A 14382-nucleotide genomic window follows, 5' to 3' on the forward strand; every position below is an offset into this window, starting at 1 on the left:
TCGACTACATGATACTGAACTCTCATCGGATCTTTAACCATGGCCATTTTAAAAGTCTTTTGGCATTTGCAGACAGTTACTATTTTACTCTGATGCTTTGGGCGGGTGGGTACTATTCCTGTTAAAGTGCTTCATCCTCAAGGAAATTCAATAAAAAGTACTTTGACGGGTTTCTGATAACTAAGATCGATTTGCCTCACGTGGGAGGGAGAAAATAAGCCTTTCACAGGCTCTCCCAAGCCCACCTGCACAGCCTGAGACTGTCCCTGTTGTCCTTCCCCAAAGTAAAGTAGACCCATTACATTGATGATGTAATGCTGACCTGTGAAGTTTGGCCTCTGCTGGGGGGACACTCTGCAGGCTTTGCTGGGACATCTGTTTTGTGTTGTTGTTGTTATTTTGGTATTCTCTACACCTAACATGGGGCTCAAACTCATGACCCCAAGATCAAGAGTCACATGCTCTAACAACTGAGTCTGCTGGAGCATCTGTGGGGAAGGGGATGGGCAGTGAACCCACAGAAAATCCAAGGCCCAGCCATAAGGTTTCGGGAGTCGTCTGGTCAGATAAGACTCGGGTTGTCCCACACGCTGTGATCCATGAGGTACACGCTTATCCGATAGCTAAGAATGTGAAAGAGGTGCACATCTTTGTAGGGATTTTGGAGTCTGGAGGGCTTTTATTCCCGACCTGGCACAGAGCCTCTGACCCTTACACTGTCTGGTCAAGAAAGGGCACATGTGGGCAGGGGTCAGAGCAACAAGCCGCCTTTGAGAAAGCAAAACTATGAGTGAAGCAGATCAAAGCTCTGGGCGTCTCCCAAGCAGGGCTGCCACTGAGTTAGATGTGTCTGGGACTCCAGAAGGTATGGGCTGGGCACTGTGGCAGAAAGAACACCCAAGGAGAGAGCACCCCTGGGATATGGGTCTCAGCTACGAAAGGGGCCAGAAGTCAGCATACCCGAGTAGAGAACCAGCTTCTAGCAGGTGCACACAGCGCTCCTCCGGGTAGAGCCTCTCACACAGCAGCCCAAGGGCTGAGCTCAGAGCCCACAGCCTGGCTAGTGATCCCTCATGAGCCCTGGCCGCTAACCCTTTGCACTGATGACCCCGACAATGGGAAGCCAAGGGATGGATGATCATGAGTAAGGCTTTATGGGGTCAGGATATGCAGCAACACATCTGGCATCTGGGGGCATCTGCAAGAGCTTGAGGCAGTCCTCACTGTCTTCCATGTCCAGGCTCATGAGGCGCTGACCCCCCAGGCAGCTCGGAAGCTGATGCCCTAGCTTGGTAAGAGCCCTAACTACTGGCTCTTCAGTAGATATGGCGGGTTGGGCGCACAGAACAAGTGGCACTGCAGTGCCCAAGGTAGAGGGTGGATTGGCAAGAATGCTGGCTTGCCCTTGAAGTACAGTGACATAGTCAATGCAGTGACCGCATGTCCGTGTGTTCTTGACGATGCCCAAGGTAACCACCAAAGGAGTCTGGGGCCATCCACCAGAGTTCCCAGCCCACGAGAGATTGGCAAGTTGGTCCTGTTGGGCCATCCTTCTGAGCAAGGGCTCTTAATATGTCTGGGTTTGTGGACCCTGCGTGTGGCCTTGCACCAGCTTGCCCCTGTCGCCATGCAAACCAAGCTGCAAGCATTAGGGGGGAAGAAAAACGACTGTGGATAGATGCCCTCATCAGCGAGACAGCCATCAGGGGCCACGTTTCAAAAATCACGACATGCTAGACTGGGCAATAGAACGTGATGTTGAACAGAGGTTCCGTCTCCCCTATAACGCACAAGCAGCAGGGCTGGTAGAAAGAAAGCACGGAATATTAAAGGGGCAGATCAAGTTAGTAACAATGGTGGGGAGGACTAAAGTTCTGTCCCAGTCTTGCACACACTTGAATGATCAACCATAGGGCCTGTAGCCCAGATGCTAGCCCGGGGAGGCACCCGCCGCTGTAAAGGTACGGAAGTCATGGGAGGTGGCCAGTACCCCGACTCTCACCAGGTGTGACTGCACTGTGTGCTGAGAACACCAAGCCCCATCACGTCCGGGAAAGGAGTTACCTGCTGAAATGGGATATCCCGCTGGGATGGATGAGTTACTTGGTACTGCTGGGTGATGGGGAAGTACCTGATCTCCACTGGGATCTGTGGTCAAGACCTGTTGAAATGCACCACTGAGGGCGCTGGGTGGCCCAGTCATTAAGCATCTGCCTTCGGCTCAGGTCATGATTCTGGAGTCCTGGGACCGAGTCCCGCATGGGGCTCCTTGCTTAGTGGGGAGACTGCTTCTCCGTCTGTCTGCCACTCCCCCTGCTTATGCTCTCTCTCTCTCTCTGACAGATAAATAAATAAAATCTTAAAAAGAATAAATTGCTAGAAAAAAAATATGGACTAAAAAAAAATATATTGACTGTCTACTGTGTGAGCCAAGCACTGCTCTAGGGTCTTAACACTGAACAAAACCATCAATTCCTGACCCCACAGAATGTATTTGTTGGTTCGAAACCACCTAGGGAGCTTCCCAGGCGAAATCTGAAGCCAGCCCACTCATGCAGAAGGCAGGGAAAAGAGGAGGAAGGCTGCGCACTCCAGGCTGGTAGGTGGCAGATTTGCAAGCACAGGGGACTCACACGCAGGCTTGTCTTGGGTGGCAGCAGGATGAGTGAATCCTTGTACTACTTGCCACATCACAAAAGTTTATAGAGAGGCCTTCACCAGGCTCAGGCGCGTCTGCCGTGCAGGTGTTTTTTTTTTTTTAATTTTATTTTATTATGTTAATCACCATACATCATTAGTTTTTGATGTAGTGTTCCATGATTCATTGTTTGCGTATAACACCCAGTGCTCCATGCAGAACGTGCCCTCTCTAATACCCATCACCAGGCTAACCCATCCCCGCACTTTCCTCCCCTCTAGAACCCTCAGTTTGTTTTTCAGAGTCCATCGTCTCTCGTGGTTCATCTCCCCCTCCGATTTCTTCCCCTTCATTCTTCCCCTCCTGCTATCTTCTTCTTCTTCTTTTTTTTTTTTTTTTAACATATAATGTATTATTTGTTTCAGAGGTACAGGTCTGTGATTCATCAGTCTTACACAATTCACACGCTCCCATAGCACATACCCTCCCCAGTGTCCATCACCCAGCGTGCAGGTGTTTTCAATACCACCTCCCGGTGTCAAGGCTACGCCCGGGAGCAGCCTCTGGGAGCGGGAAAGGCAAGCACGAGCCACGTTCCAAGCACGAGGAAGGGAAGGGAGGAGCCTCTGACTGCACCAGGTCGAGCTCCCAGGCAACCCGCGGTCACCTCTTGTGGATGAGCTTCCCCAGCCCCCACCCCTCTTACCGTCTCACCAGCCCCCCTCTTCCGTGACGGGCCCTGAGCGGTCAGCAGGGGTTTCGCGGGCGCGCTGCCGCCGGACACTGGAGCAGATTCCCCAGCCACGGCTCGGGCACACGCAAGAGAAATCACTGATTCGGAAGATGATTCCCCAAAGCAGTGACACGTTTTTCTACAAGAGCCACTGATCTGAATTGCTGATTTACAAGCTGGAGGTCGGATCGTTCAGGGTGGTCCTTGGTGTCACGTGATTTAATAAAGCTGGCACATTAGCAGACTCATCGGATACACACACACAACGTTGTATTTGGATAACGTAGAGTCCTTTCAGTATTCAGTAAGGACAGGCTTGGTCGGCTAGTATTTAAGACTTGCTGGGTGAACTTATTTTTTTTCTTAAAGATTTTATTTATTGGAGAGAGAAAGAGCACAAGCAGGGGGAGTGGCAGAGGGAGAAGCAGACTCCCTGCTGAGCAAGGAGCCTGATGCGGGACTTGATCCCAGGACCCCAGGATCATGTGAGTTCAAGCCCCGTATTGGGAGGTGTAGAGATTACTTAAAAATAAAATCTTAAAAAAAAAAAAAGAACTGGAAATAAAATACCACAAGGGTTAGTCTTTCTCACTTTTGCCCTCCTGGATTCTATTCTTAACTGGCTGTTTGACCTTAGACAAGTCACTTAACCTCTCTGTTCCAGCATTGTCTCATAGAACTTTCTATAATGTTAGTCATGTTCTCTATCTGCAACATCCATTACGGTGGCCACTAGCCCAATAAGCTATTTGAAATGTGGCCACTGCAACTGAGGAACTGAATTTTATTTAATTTTAATGAATTTAAATGTAAGTAGCCACATGTGGCTAGTGGCTGTCTTACTGAGCAGTGTAGGTTTGTTTCATCATCGGATGGAGGAGGTGGTCATGAGTATATGGAGCACCCAGCTGGCGAAGACAGGCACTCCACGCATGCTCCCCTCACCCCTGCTCTGCACGAAGCTGACCTGATCAAAGGCACAGTCAGGTAGGGGGACCAGAGTGCATTTTTAAGGGCAGGTTTGGAGAGAGGACACCCATAAGGACCTTATGAAGTGGATGAAATAAAAGCTAGCATTCAGGATATTTCCCATATGTGGATTTGAATGATCACATTTTTTTTTTTTAAGATTTTATTTATTTGAGAGAGAGAATGAGAGACAGAGAGCATGAGAGGGAGGAGGGTCAGAGGGAGAAGCAGGCTCCCCGCCGAGCAGGGAGCCTGATGCGGGACTCGATCCCGGGACTCCAGGATCATGACCTGAGCCGAAGGCAGTCGCTTAACCAACTGAGCCACCCAGGCGCCCCTGATCACATTTTTTTTTAAAGAATTTTATTTTTAAAGATTTTATTTTATTTGACAGAGAGAGCGCACAAGCAGGGAGAGCAGGAGAAGCAGACTCCCTGCTGAGCAGTGAGCCTGATGCAGGGCTCGATCCCAGGACCCTGAGATCATGACCTGAGCCTAATGATCACATTTTTGATGCTTTCCAACTGCTCAGAAGAGCCTCGGAAATCCTTAGAGGTGCTTTGGGATGGGTGCAGAGTCTTGCACATGGGATCTGAGCAATAGACTTCTCTCTCACTCTGCACTTGGCTGCCTTTCAGGTTGGGTTTCTTCTGCTACAGAGTTTGAAATTCATTTAAATCTCCTAGAAGCACACCTTGGAAATACTGTCCATGCATGTGAACCACAATCAGCCTGGCACCAGCAGATAGGATGCAGCTCAGTTAAACTAGTGCACAAACCCGTAAAACTGTAGTGTCCCAGGCTGAGTTCTGAAAACCCAAATATCTCATGGTTCTCTGGAGCTCAAATCTTTAAAGTCACAGATTTCTGCACTTTTGACTCATCCAGATTTAATAACAAACATTGAAGCCTCATCTTTTTTTTTGAATTCAAATACAATTGCCTATGTTCTATTGAATGACACAAATTAAAGATCAAATGTGGACATATTTCAGAGACTTGACTTGAAAAACCAAAGACTGCTCTAAGTGCATTAGTGAGGCATAAACACCACTCAGCAGTGATCATGAGAGAAGAAAAATAGGAAAGAAAGAACAAAGATGTTCCAAGACAGTCTTCAAAGACACCCCCAACTTCGCCGGAGTGCTGTAAAAGCCCCCTTAGACTCTGTAGTCCTCCACGGGTGAAGGAGGAGGGGCAGGGGGTTCTGCAGGGCCGGCCACGCTAGCAGGGACTTGCTCCAAATCCAGAGTGGAGGGCATCTCCCTGGCTTCATCAGTTTTCTTGGTAAATCTCTCTTCTCTGGGAGGAAAGGCACAGTGAATGTTTTTTAAATACACATAGAATTCTTTAAAAAAAAAAGAAAAAAGAAACCCTCAGATCCCAGCACCTAAAGAGAACCACTCAACACGTTGAAGGACATCCTTCCTGACTCCTCCACCCAGGCTTACAGAGCTATCAGCTGGCAAAATGGAGACGGACTCTGTTCATGCTTCAATTGTCAGCTCTTCTCAGAGCTCAGCTGTCTCCTCCCCTGGCCCCGTGGGTCCAGCCCTACCAGTCTGCACCCTGTAATTTCAGCTGAGCGCAGGCTCTCTCTCTCTCTCAAGGTTTCGTTTGCATTTCAGCTATTCTGGTCAGCCTTTTTTTTTTTTTTTTAATATTTTATTTACTTATTTGGGGTTTGGAAGGGCAGAGGACGAAGAGAGGGAGAATCTGAAGCAGACTCCCCACTGAGCACAGAGCCCAATGCGGGGCTTGACCTCATGACCCGGAGATCATGACCTGAGCCGAAACTAGGAGTCAGTCGTTCAACCGACAGAGCCATGCAGACACCCCTGGCCAGTTCAGCCTTAAGTTCACTTTGCCTCTCCTTTCTGCCTAACTTACCCCTGCGCCCCCCCCCCCCCCAAGGCTGCAGGCTATCCTACCCTTCTCTGGGGTCTGCCAGGGTGTTCCCATCCTCCTCAGGACTGGCCTGTCAAGCGCTTAAAGAGTCAGGAACGTGGAGCTAGAAACTTCAGACCTGCAGATTCACAGCCACACCTGATAAGCTTCTCAGCTGAGGAGGAGATAGAAGGGGATTTCCCCGGGTCACGTGGCTAGTAAAAGGAATCCAGGCTCCGCTCTCCTGACCATGAGTTCACCACTGCATCTCCCAGTCAGAGCTGACCCCTAATTTTGCTGAAAGGATAGGAGGTGCTGGGGAGGGGGGTTAGGGGAGGCTTCAGAGTTGTGGAATTTCTTCCTTCTTCAGCAGATGCTGCTGCAGAGTGACCATGACCCCCAGAGACAAGGCCCACTCTCACGAGATCAACCAGGGGTGTCAAATCTGCCATGTACTCCTGTCCGTGAAAGTTTGCAACATCCCGTATCTAGATAAGACATTGTGCCTAAGGTGTGTTATCAATTCGCCGATGTCGTACATCCCCCCAAACTCTAAGGTCAAGAAGCATTGTGAGTAATACTGGATGGAGGTCCATATTTCAAGTCCATTTTTATTTTTTGGCCAACTACGTATCAGTTTTAATAAAGTCATTATTCTTACGTTCATACTGTACCTGACAAAGAACTCAAACGAAAAGTGTCAGCTCTGCCAATTTTTGTTGCTTACTCACTCTTGGCATTATTAGAATGATTTCAAGCCAGGTTTCTTGGCAGAAATTTTGTTAGGCTTCCTGTCTCTTTTGAGGGTTCCATTCATTGAGACTAGATAACATAACTTGTAAATCCACTTAACCAACACAAGAAGTAAATTGCAACATATTGGCATTTGCTGCGAGTGGAGTGAAGAAGCACCCCCCCTCGCTTCCTCCAGCTTGTAGCTCCCATCCCCCCACAGGAAAGCCTCGGACTTGACCCCTGACCACCTGACACACAGCAAGTGAGCTGCAGCTAACTGGACATCAATTTCAGTAGAGCTCGGTTTTCATAGAAATTGGGAGTCCTAATCTTTTCTTTCTGCACCTTTATATAGCAGAGGTCTTGGACACCCGACTAGATCTGGGGATCTAGACCAGAGAGAGGACGGGGCACTCCACAGGGGCCATCATGGGCTCGTCAGAGTTAGCAAATCAAAACACAAGGTGCCCGGTGAAATTTGAATTTCAGATAAACAACAACTGATTTTTTACTCTAAGCATATCGCAAATATTGCGCAGACATCCTTAGGCCAAAAAACGTTGTTGTTGTTATTTAAAATTCAAATTGCACCAGGCCCCCTATATTTTATCCACTAACCCTACCATCAAGAGAGGGTGTCAGGCAGTGGGGGTTCAGAGCGGCTGCAAAGCTTCTCCTCAGGACCAGACCGGCTGCGGGCATCTCTTCCAAAGAGCCCCCGTACTGGGCTCCAGGGCTGCAGGGTTGAGGGGGAGGGAAATGCCTGCCTGCAGGGAGCTTACGGCCTAGTTGGGAATGAGAGTCCAGGCTGTCCCCAAACTTTGCAAAGTCATGCATTTTTATACCAGGAGGGTGCATCACCACTTCTGTCCAATGACCAAAGCGATCCCCACCCCCCGATGAAGAGCCACTGATCTGAAATTCATCCCAGCACCCTTCTCATTGTCTGTTGGAAGACCACATGAATCTATTTCCCAAGGTGGGTGACAAAGAGGTTTTTCACCCATAAAATCTGCCTTGAAGCAACAGACGAACACGTGTGAGCACGTTTATGCAGACCAGTGTTTCCTGCAGTTTCAGGCATCTGGTGGGGATCGGCCGCTCCATCCCCCCACCCTGCGCCCTAAGTGCGCCAGAGAGCTCTCAAGTACCTGGTGGCCATGGTGACTCTGCGCCTGGTCACCTCGGAGGCCAGGTCTCCGTAGGGCAGGTTATTGCCATTGACCGTGGGGCTCTTCTGAGCCATAGGCTTGCACTCAGAGGACTCAAGGAATTTGGGTTCACGGCAACTATGAATCTAAAATACAAGCGCCAGTAAACGGACTTCAGGGGGCAGACGTGGGTCCGGCACAGCACGTCCGCTGTCCCGTTCTCAGTGGGGCCTCCCTACAGCCCCAGTCCCAGCCCACACTCCCCCGGCCCACCGGTCAAAAGACAGATAGTTCTTCAAAATCAAGGGCAGTTACCCTGACCCCCCCAGGGTAAAAGCTCAGGACATGGAGGCCCAGAGAGGTGCTGGCTCTCTCCCCACGTCGCACAGCTGGGCCCTGTCCGGTACTGCTTCCCCCCTAACAGGTGCTCCTCCCATGGAGCCCTCCCCGCCCCAGGGCCATTTGGCATCTCTGACACGTGTGGGGCTTTCTTCCCAGAGCGCTTACCTTCTAAAGAGCAGGAAACTATATGCTGGCTAATTGAACGTAATAATAATAAAAATAAATTAATTAAAAAAAAACGAACAGGAAAGGGCCATGCGCCAAGCTGGGGCTGACAGATGTGCACGTGGGAGACACTGGGGGCTTGATGCTGACAACAAAGGTTATAGCAGCCACCCAGTCAGGGCCGGCTACCCTGGGGTGCCCTTTTCCGTTACCTTCTTGGAGAACCACAGTAACTGTGCAAAGGAGGCTCTGGGACCCCCACTGAAGGAGCGGGGAAACTGAGCCATGGAGGAATGGGGTAGCTTCCCCAGGGGCCCAGAGCTGGAATCTGAACCTAGGCCTGCCTGGCTTCAAAGACTCCACTGCGGAGCCAAGCGACCCTCCAGTTCGGCCCTGGTGACCGGACGTCACTAAGGAAGAGGTGAGGCGTCTCCGACCCTGGACCCCCACCCAGCACACTCTCGAGGTGACCCTGTGGCACGAATGACGAGCGCCTGAGCTCCCCAGCCTGATCTTCTGGCTGGAAAAGTTTGTTCTTAGGAGGATGCCCGACGGATTTACCTTTCGATCCCCGCTCAGCTCAGTTTGGGGCCCCTTCCACACTTGAGCTCATGGTCTCGGAAAGAAATGCCCCCGTTATAGACTCTGGATCCACATGTCAGCTATGCCACCTCCTCAGAGGAGGAAAAGACCAAAAATGCCACCACCGTCAGCTCCCGCTTCTTCTTTTATCCCCGTGGCGTCAGGCTCTCTCGGGAGCTGGCGTTAATGGGATTGATTTGCCCCTTGGAAGGTCGCAGCTGACACAAATTTTCCCTGCAGACGTGACCTCGATGAGGAATCCCCTCAGATGTGGGGAGAAGATGGGTCTTGAGTGCAGAGCCGGGAAGGGCAACGAGGAAGCCCCCGCCTTAGACGCTGGTAAGTGTGCCATCTAATGGCCACGGTTCCAAAAGCGAAGAATTCCCGGGCACCCCTCCTCCCAGCACCGTCCTTGCTCCTGACTTCCTGATGATTCACAGCACGTCTGCGGAGAGGGCAGGTGCTTCGGCTTTGGAACGGAAGGCACTGATTTCAAGACTCTCGCTTTTGAGCTGAGTGATCCTGGGTAAGTGATTTAATGTCTGTGAGCCTCGGTTTTCTTACCTGTAAAAGGGAAGTAACTTACACTCTTTCTCCTAGGGCAGTAGTGACGGGTGAGAAAATATTTGCAAAAATCCCTCATTTTTACCTTTTTTTTTTTTTCCATTTTAAAATGTTTAAATATCTGCCCCAGGATATATATAAATGAATAAATATATTTAGCTCCAGGATGAATATGAATCTGTGCGTATACATAGATTGCCCCTCATATAATGCCAGGAATGTAAGCCTTTTCCTCACAAACATACTTTTTGAAAGCGGGAGCTCCACTTTTCCCCTTCCCTCCTATCCCAGGGCCTGGCAGAGCATTGAGATCCTAGTGGGAGCCCAGCAATGATTTACCCTGAGTCAGAATCTGCGACAGCACTGTGTTCCCATCTGTTTCCTTCGGCCATATGACTACCCACGTCTCTAAACTGTGTAGGGTTTTCAAAGTGTAAACAAATGTGTGCATGGTGTTTGAATATGGCAGAAGCAATTATTGCACACCGACTCCAGAACGGACACAGTGACCATACCGATTTCTTTTTTTTTTTTTTAAGATTTTATTGATTTATTCATGAGAGAGAGAGAGGCAGAGGGAGAAGCAGGCTCCCAAGGAGCAGGGAGCCCGATGCGGGACTCGATCCCAGGACCCTGGGATCATGACCTGAGCCGAAGGCAGACGCTTAACGACTGAGCCACCCAGGTGCCCACCATACCGATTTCTTAACACAGTCTGTTTTGTGTGTGTTTGTTGCTGTTTTGACACAGCGGCTTTGGGGAACAACATTTCAGCTTTACATAGGAACGCGCGGGAAGTCTGAGGTGGTTCAGATACATCTAAAGCAATTTACACAATACAAATCCCGTCTCTGCCTCCTACGCTCAGTATCCTTTATGATGGTCCACACTTACCTAAGACACGTTTCTGAATCCCGACACCCAAACTCGAAGTTTCCAGTCCAGATGGGTAAGAAGCAGTTTGGCAGGAAGAGGGTCTTTCTTCACACTGACCACGACAGAACCCTACTGGAAGGGGTTTGCTGCTTGCAAAGCCTGGCGTCAAAGTTTATAAACTTAACAACCAGGTTGGTCCACTCACAAAACACATGGGTGGGTAAGATAAAATGAGAACATATATTCTCTAGAAACAACAAATATACAACTACCAACATGATTATTAATTCGAAATTGGGGCAGCGAACCTTCTGCTAGGCTCTCTTGGTAGCTCTCCACGTGGCAGAAGATGGACGCGAATCGACTCGGAAGAACAGGATGGGGGACTGTTCTGGGCCTCACGGGAAGACGTGACCTGGAAAGTCTAGGGACTCCATTCCTTCGCCATCCCTACGACAACAGAAGCATATTGCTCCAGCCCTCTACCGTGACTATGACTCAGTCATGATTGCCGTGAACCTTACAAACCCGGGGTAGGATGTTTGTAGATCGTAGGAGAAGCAGCACTGACTAACGTGACATCTGAGTCCCCACTGGGTGCTCAGCTCCCTGGCCCACTCCTAAATCTTTGCACTTGCTTGGCTGAGTGCCGACCCGAGGCCCACTCACCCCCTGCAGCTGTGGGTGGCTAGAGAGAAACAGCCTGGTGACTAATCTCACTTTAGAGTCGTGACTGCAAACTTCAAGTGGGAGCTCATCCAGGCCTAGGAACCTCTCATCTCAAACCTCAAACACTTCTTCCCAATCCTCATTCAGCGTGGAAAACTGAAGCAGTGGTAAGAACCCGCGAAGCACATCTCCCCATATTCTTTGCCTCCTCTCCCGCACCTACAGGTGAGCTGTTGGCCCTCTGAACCTTTTTCCGAAGCTACCCTTGCACTTGGGCACCAGACCCGATCCTCTCTCACCCACTCAAGGTCTCTCCTCCCCTCCTGAACATCAACTTTCCCTCTCCGTTCCCACCAGTATACAGACATGTTATTTCTCCCATCTTAAAATCCCCTCTTGAACCCACTGTTTCCCACGACAAAACAAATAAGCAAAAATCTCTTGGAAAAGAGTTGTCTATATCCGCTGTCTCCAATTCCTTTCCTTCATGCTCCATCAAACCCACTCCAGTGGCATTGGAAACCATAGATCCCTTCCTCCTTCTTGAGACATTTTCTATCCTTGACTTTCCAGGACACCATGCTTCCCCTGCTCCAAGCTCACTGGTTACACCCTCAGTTCCTTTTGCTTGTTTCTTCTCCTAGACTCTTACCATTAGAGCATCCTAGGCTCAGTCCTTCAATCTCTTCTGTTCTCTATGCCCATTTCCCTGTTAATCTCATTTAGTTGCATCATTTAAGTACCATCCATAGGATGAGGACATCTGTCTGCTTTTTTTTTTTTAAGATTTTATTTATTTTTTTGACAGAGACAGCGAGAGCAGGAACTCAAGCAGGGGGAGTGGGAGAGGGAGAAGCAGGCTCCCTGCAGAGCAGAGAGCCCGATGTGGGACTCGATCCCAGGACCCTGGGATCATGACCTGAGCCGAAGGCAGCCACTTAACGACTGAGCCACCCAGGTGCCCAACATTCGTCTGTTTCTATGATCCAGATCTGTCCCCTGGACTCCAGACTAATACATTAACTGCCTACTTGGCACCTCCATTTAACTAATAGCCATTTACGTGTGACATGTCCAAGATTGAACTCTAATCAACTCCTTCAAACGTGTTCCACCATTTGTCTTCCCCATTTCTTTTAATGGCAGCCCCATCCTTTCGGCTGCTTGAGCCTCAAACCTAGAAGTCATCTTTGCCTGCTCCCATGATGGCTCTGGGAAGTTGGGAGTAAGGGATGGCCCATATTAAATAAAGTAGAAATTCTAAAACAGATGGAAGAAGGGAACAAAAGGATTAGAGACATGGGCATTCTAGACTGGATATACTGTATAAGGGCAGAAAACTCACCAGTGGAGTATGCTCTGTGGGTGAGCCTGAAGGATACTCACTTTACCAAAGGCACAAAGTAAGTACTGTACAAAAGGGTTCCAGCATCATTGGGAAGCTCAGAGGTGGCTGTCCTCTGGAGGCCAGGGCTGACAGTGCGAGATGCGATGATTGGAATTGGCCTCACAGAGCAGCGAGCAGAATAGGTAATCAAATAAGAGGTCAGCTAGTTATGTGCCATGCTCAGAAACAGGTGGATAAAATTACCATAGTGAGCAGCAAAATCTGAGCGGCAGCTGGGTGGTTTGATCCCCACAGAACTATAGAGGTGGTTAATAGAACACAGCCTTCCCAGGAATGGTGAACAGTCAACAAGTATCGCTCGGTTTCTACAAGCAAATCAATGGTGGATACTTCTACAAGCAATGATCAATGGCAGCCACCTCAATAAAAAGTCACCATCTCTTTGTTCAGTTTCTGGACCTGGAACCCCACCGACTAAAAGAAATCAAGGGGGGGAGAGACCCTGTAAAACCATGGTAATGACTGCCAAGAGGGACCCAGGGTCATTTACTCAAAGAGCCATACACTGGGGACACACACTTTGAAGAACTCTGGACACAGGATTCAGCTTGATGCTGATATTGGAAGTGTCAGCATGGTCCCTCTGTTAGATCTGGGGGCAAGAGAGGGTCCTGGTCCAGGTCTGACTCAGGGAGTCCACGGGGCCCACGACTTGCCCAGGCGTTCCATCCATATGTTTTGAGTATGCGACTGGAATGGACACACTTGCAGGCTGGCAGTGTTCTAACATGGGGCCTGAGGCAAGAGCCGTCACCGTGGGAAATGCTAAGTCGCCTCCTCCCAGCCACCAGAGTAAATACCTTGTGGCAAGGTGGGAACAGCCCTGACTGATGCTTTCCTTAGAAACCTGAAGGGTTTGGGGGTAGGGGTTCCTTGAACGTCCCCATTTCATTTGCCCCTCTGGCCTCTACAAAAACCCCACTGAAGACCACGGCAGACTCAGCAGAGTTGTAGCCCCACATAATGGCGGCCGCCATGTCCAAAGGAATGTTTGTTAGAGCAGATTGATGTGGACCGACCCCATCAGGGAAGTTTTTAGGGATCCAGAGGTCTGGGGCATGCTGCTGCATTCCCTCCAAATTAAAGGACAGGATACTGTGCCTCCCACCTCTTGCCACTCTTCTTAGTGGAGCACAATGACCAGGAGGCCTCTTTGGATTCTGAAGCAGCATATTCCGGACTTAGGAATATTCTCAACCTACCGACTGAGCGACACGTTAGTGTGCCAGCTCTGAGCAGGTTCTGGAGCAGGTGCAACCAGTGGGGCAAGTGGGCTCACAGCCACGTGGGCAACCCTAACTAGAAGGCCTGATGGTATTAAAGGTATCGGTGGGGAAACGAGCTGCTTGCTGTGCGCCGAGCTCCAGCAGCAGAATTACAAAGCAAGACCGTCTACAGTGGAGTTTTTTACAAGGTTCCTGGGAGAAGCCGAGCCCCTGGCCTTGGGATATGAAGTGACAACACGGCCAGAGCTGCCTGGCTTGAGCGGTTCTGTCAGCCCTTCAAAGTCCTGAGCTGTGACACACCCAGAACTGTGCCGACGTAGGGCCTGAGGGACAAGCAGGTGGCCCAGGGCCCCACAGCTTCCACGAACATCACACCGGAACCTCTCCCTAAGCTGCCCCTCCGTGTGTGTGAAGGGTCCCTGACGGTCAGTTTAGAG

General features: G+C 49.9%; 1 protein-coding gene across 1 annotated transcript; it reads right to left on the bottom strand.

Annotated features, from left to right (window-relative positions):
• Window positions 1-4900: 4900 nt before the first annotated feature.
• Window positions 4901-8208, bottom strand: MYOCOS (myocilin opposite strand). Its single transcript, XM_045879143.3, has 2 exons — window positions 8114-8208; window positions 4901-5642 (listed from the first exon to the last, which is right to left on the bottom strand). Exons 1-2 carry the CDS (start codon window positions 8206-8208, stop codon window positions 5501-5503), a joined length of 237 nt encoding a protein of 78 aa, XP_045735099.1. The 3' UTR covers window positions 4901-5500.
• Between the last annotated feature and the right edge of the window lie 6174 nt (window positions 8209-14382).

This window comes from Mirounga angustirostris, unplaced genomic scaffold (genome assembly GCF_029215605.1).
Source record: "Mirounga angustirostris isolate CCGP_5_RB_7025 unplaced genomic scaffold, mMirAng1.0.hap1 SCAF_6, whole genome shotgun sequence".
Classification (NCBI taxonomy): domain Eukaryota; kingdom Metazoa; phylum Chordata; class Mammalia; order Carnivora; family Phocidae; genus Mirounga; species Mirounga angustirostris.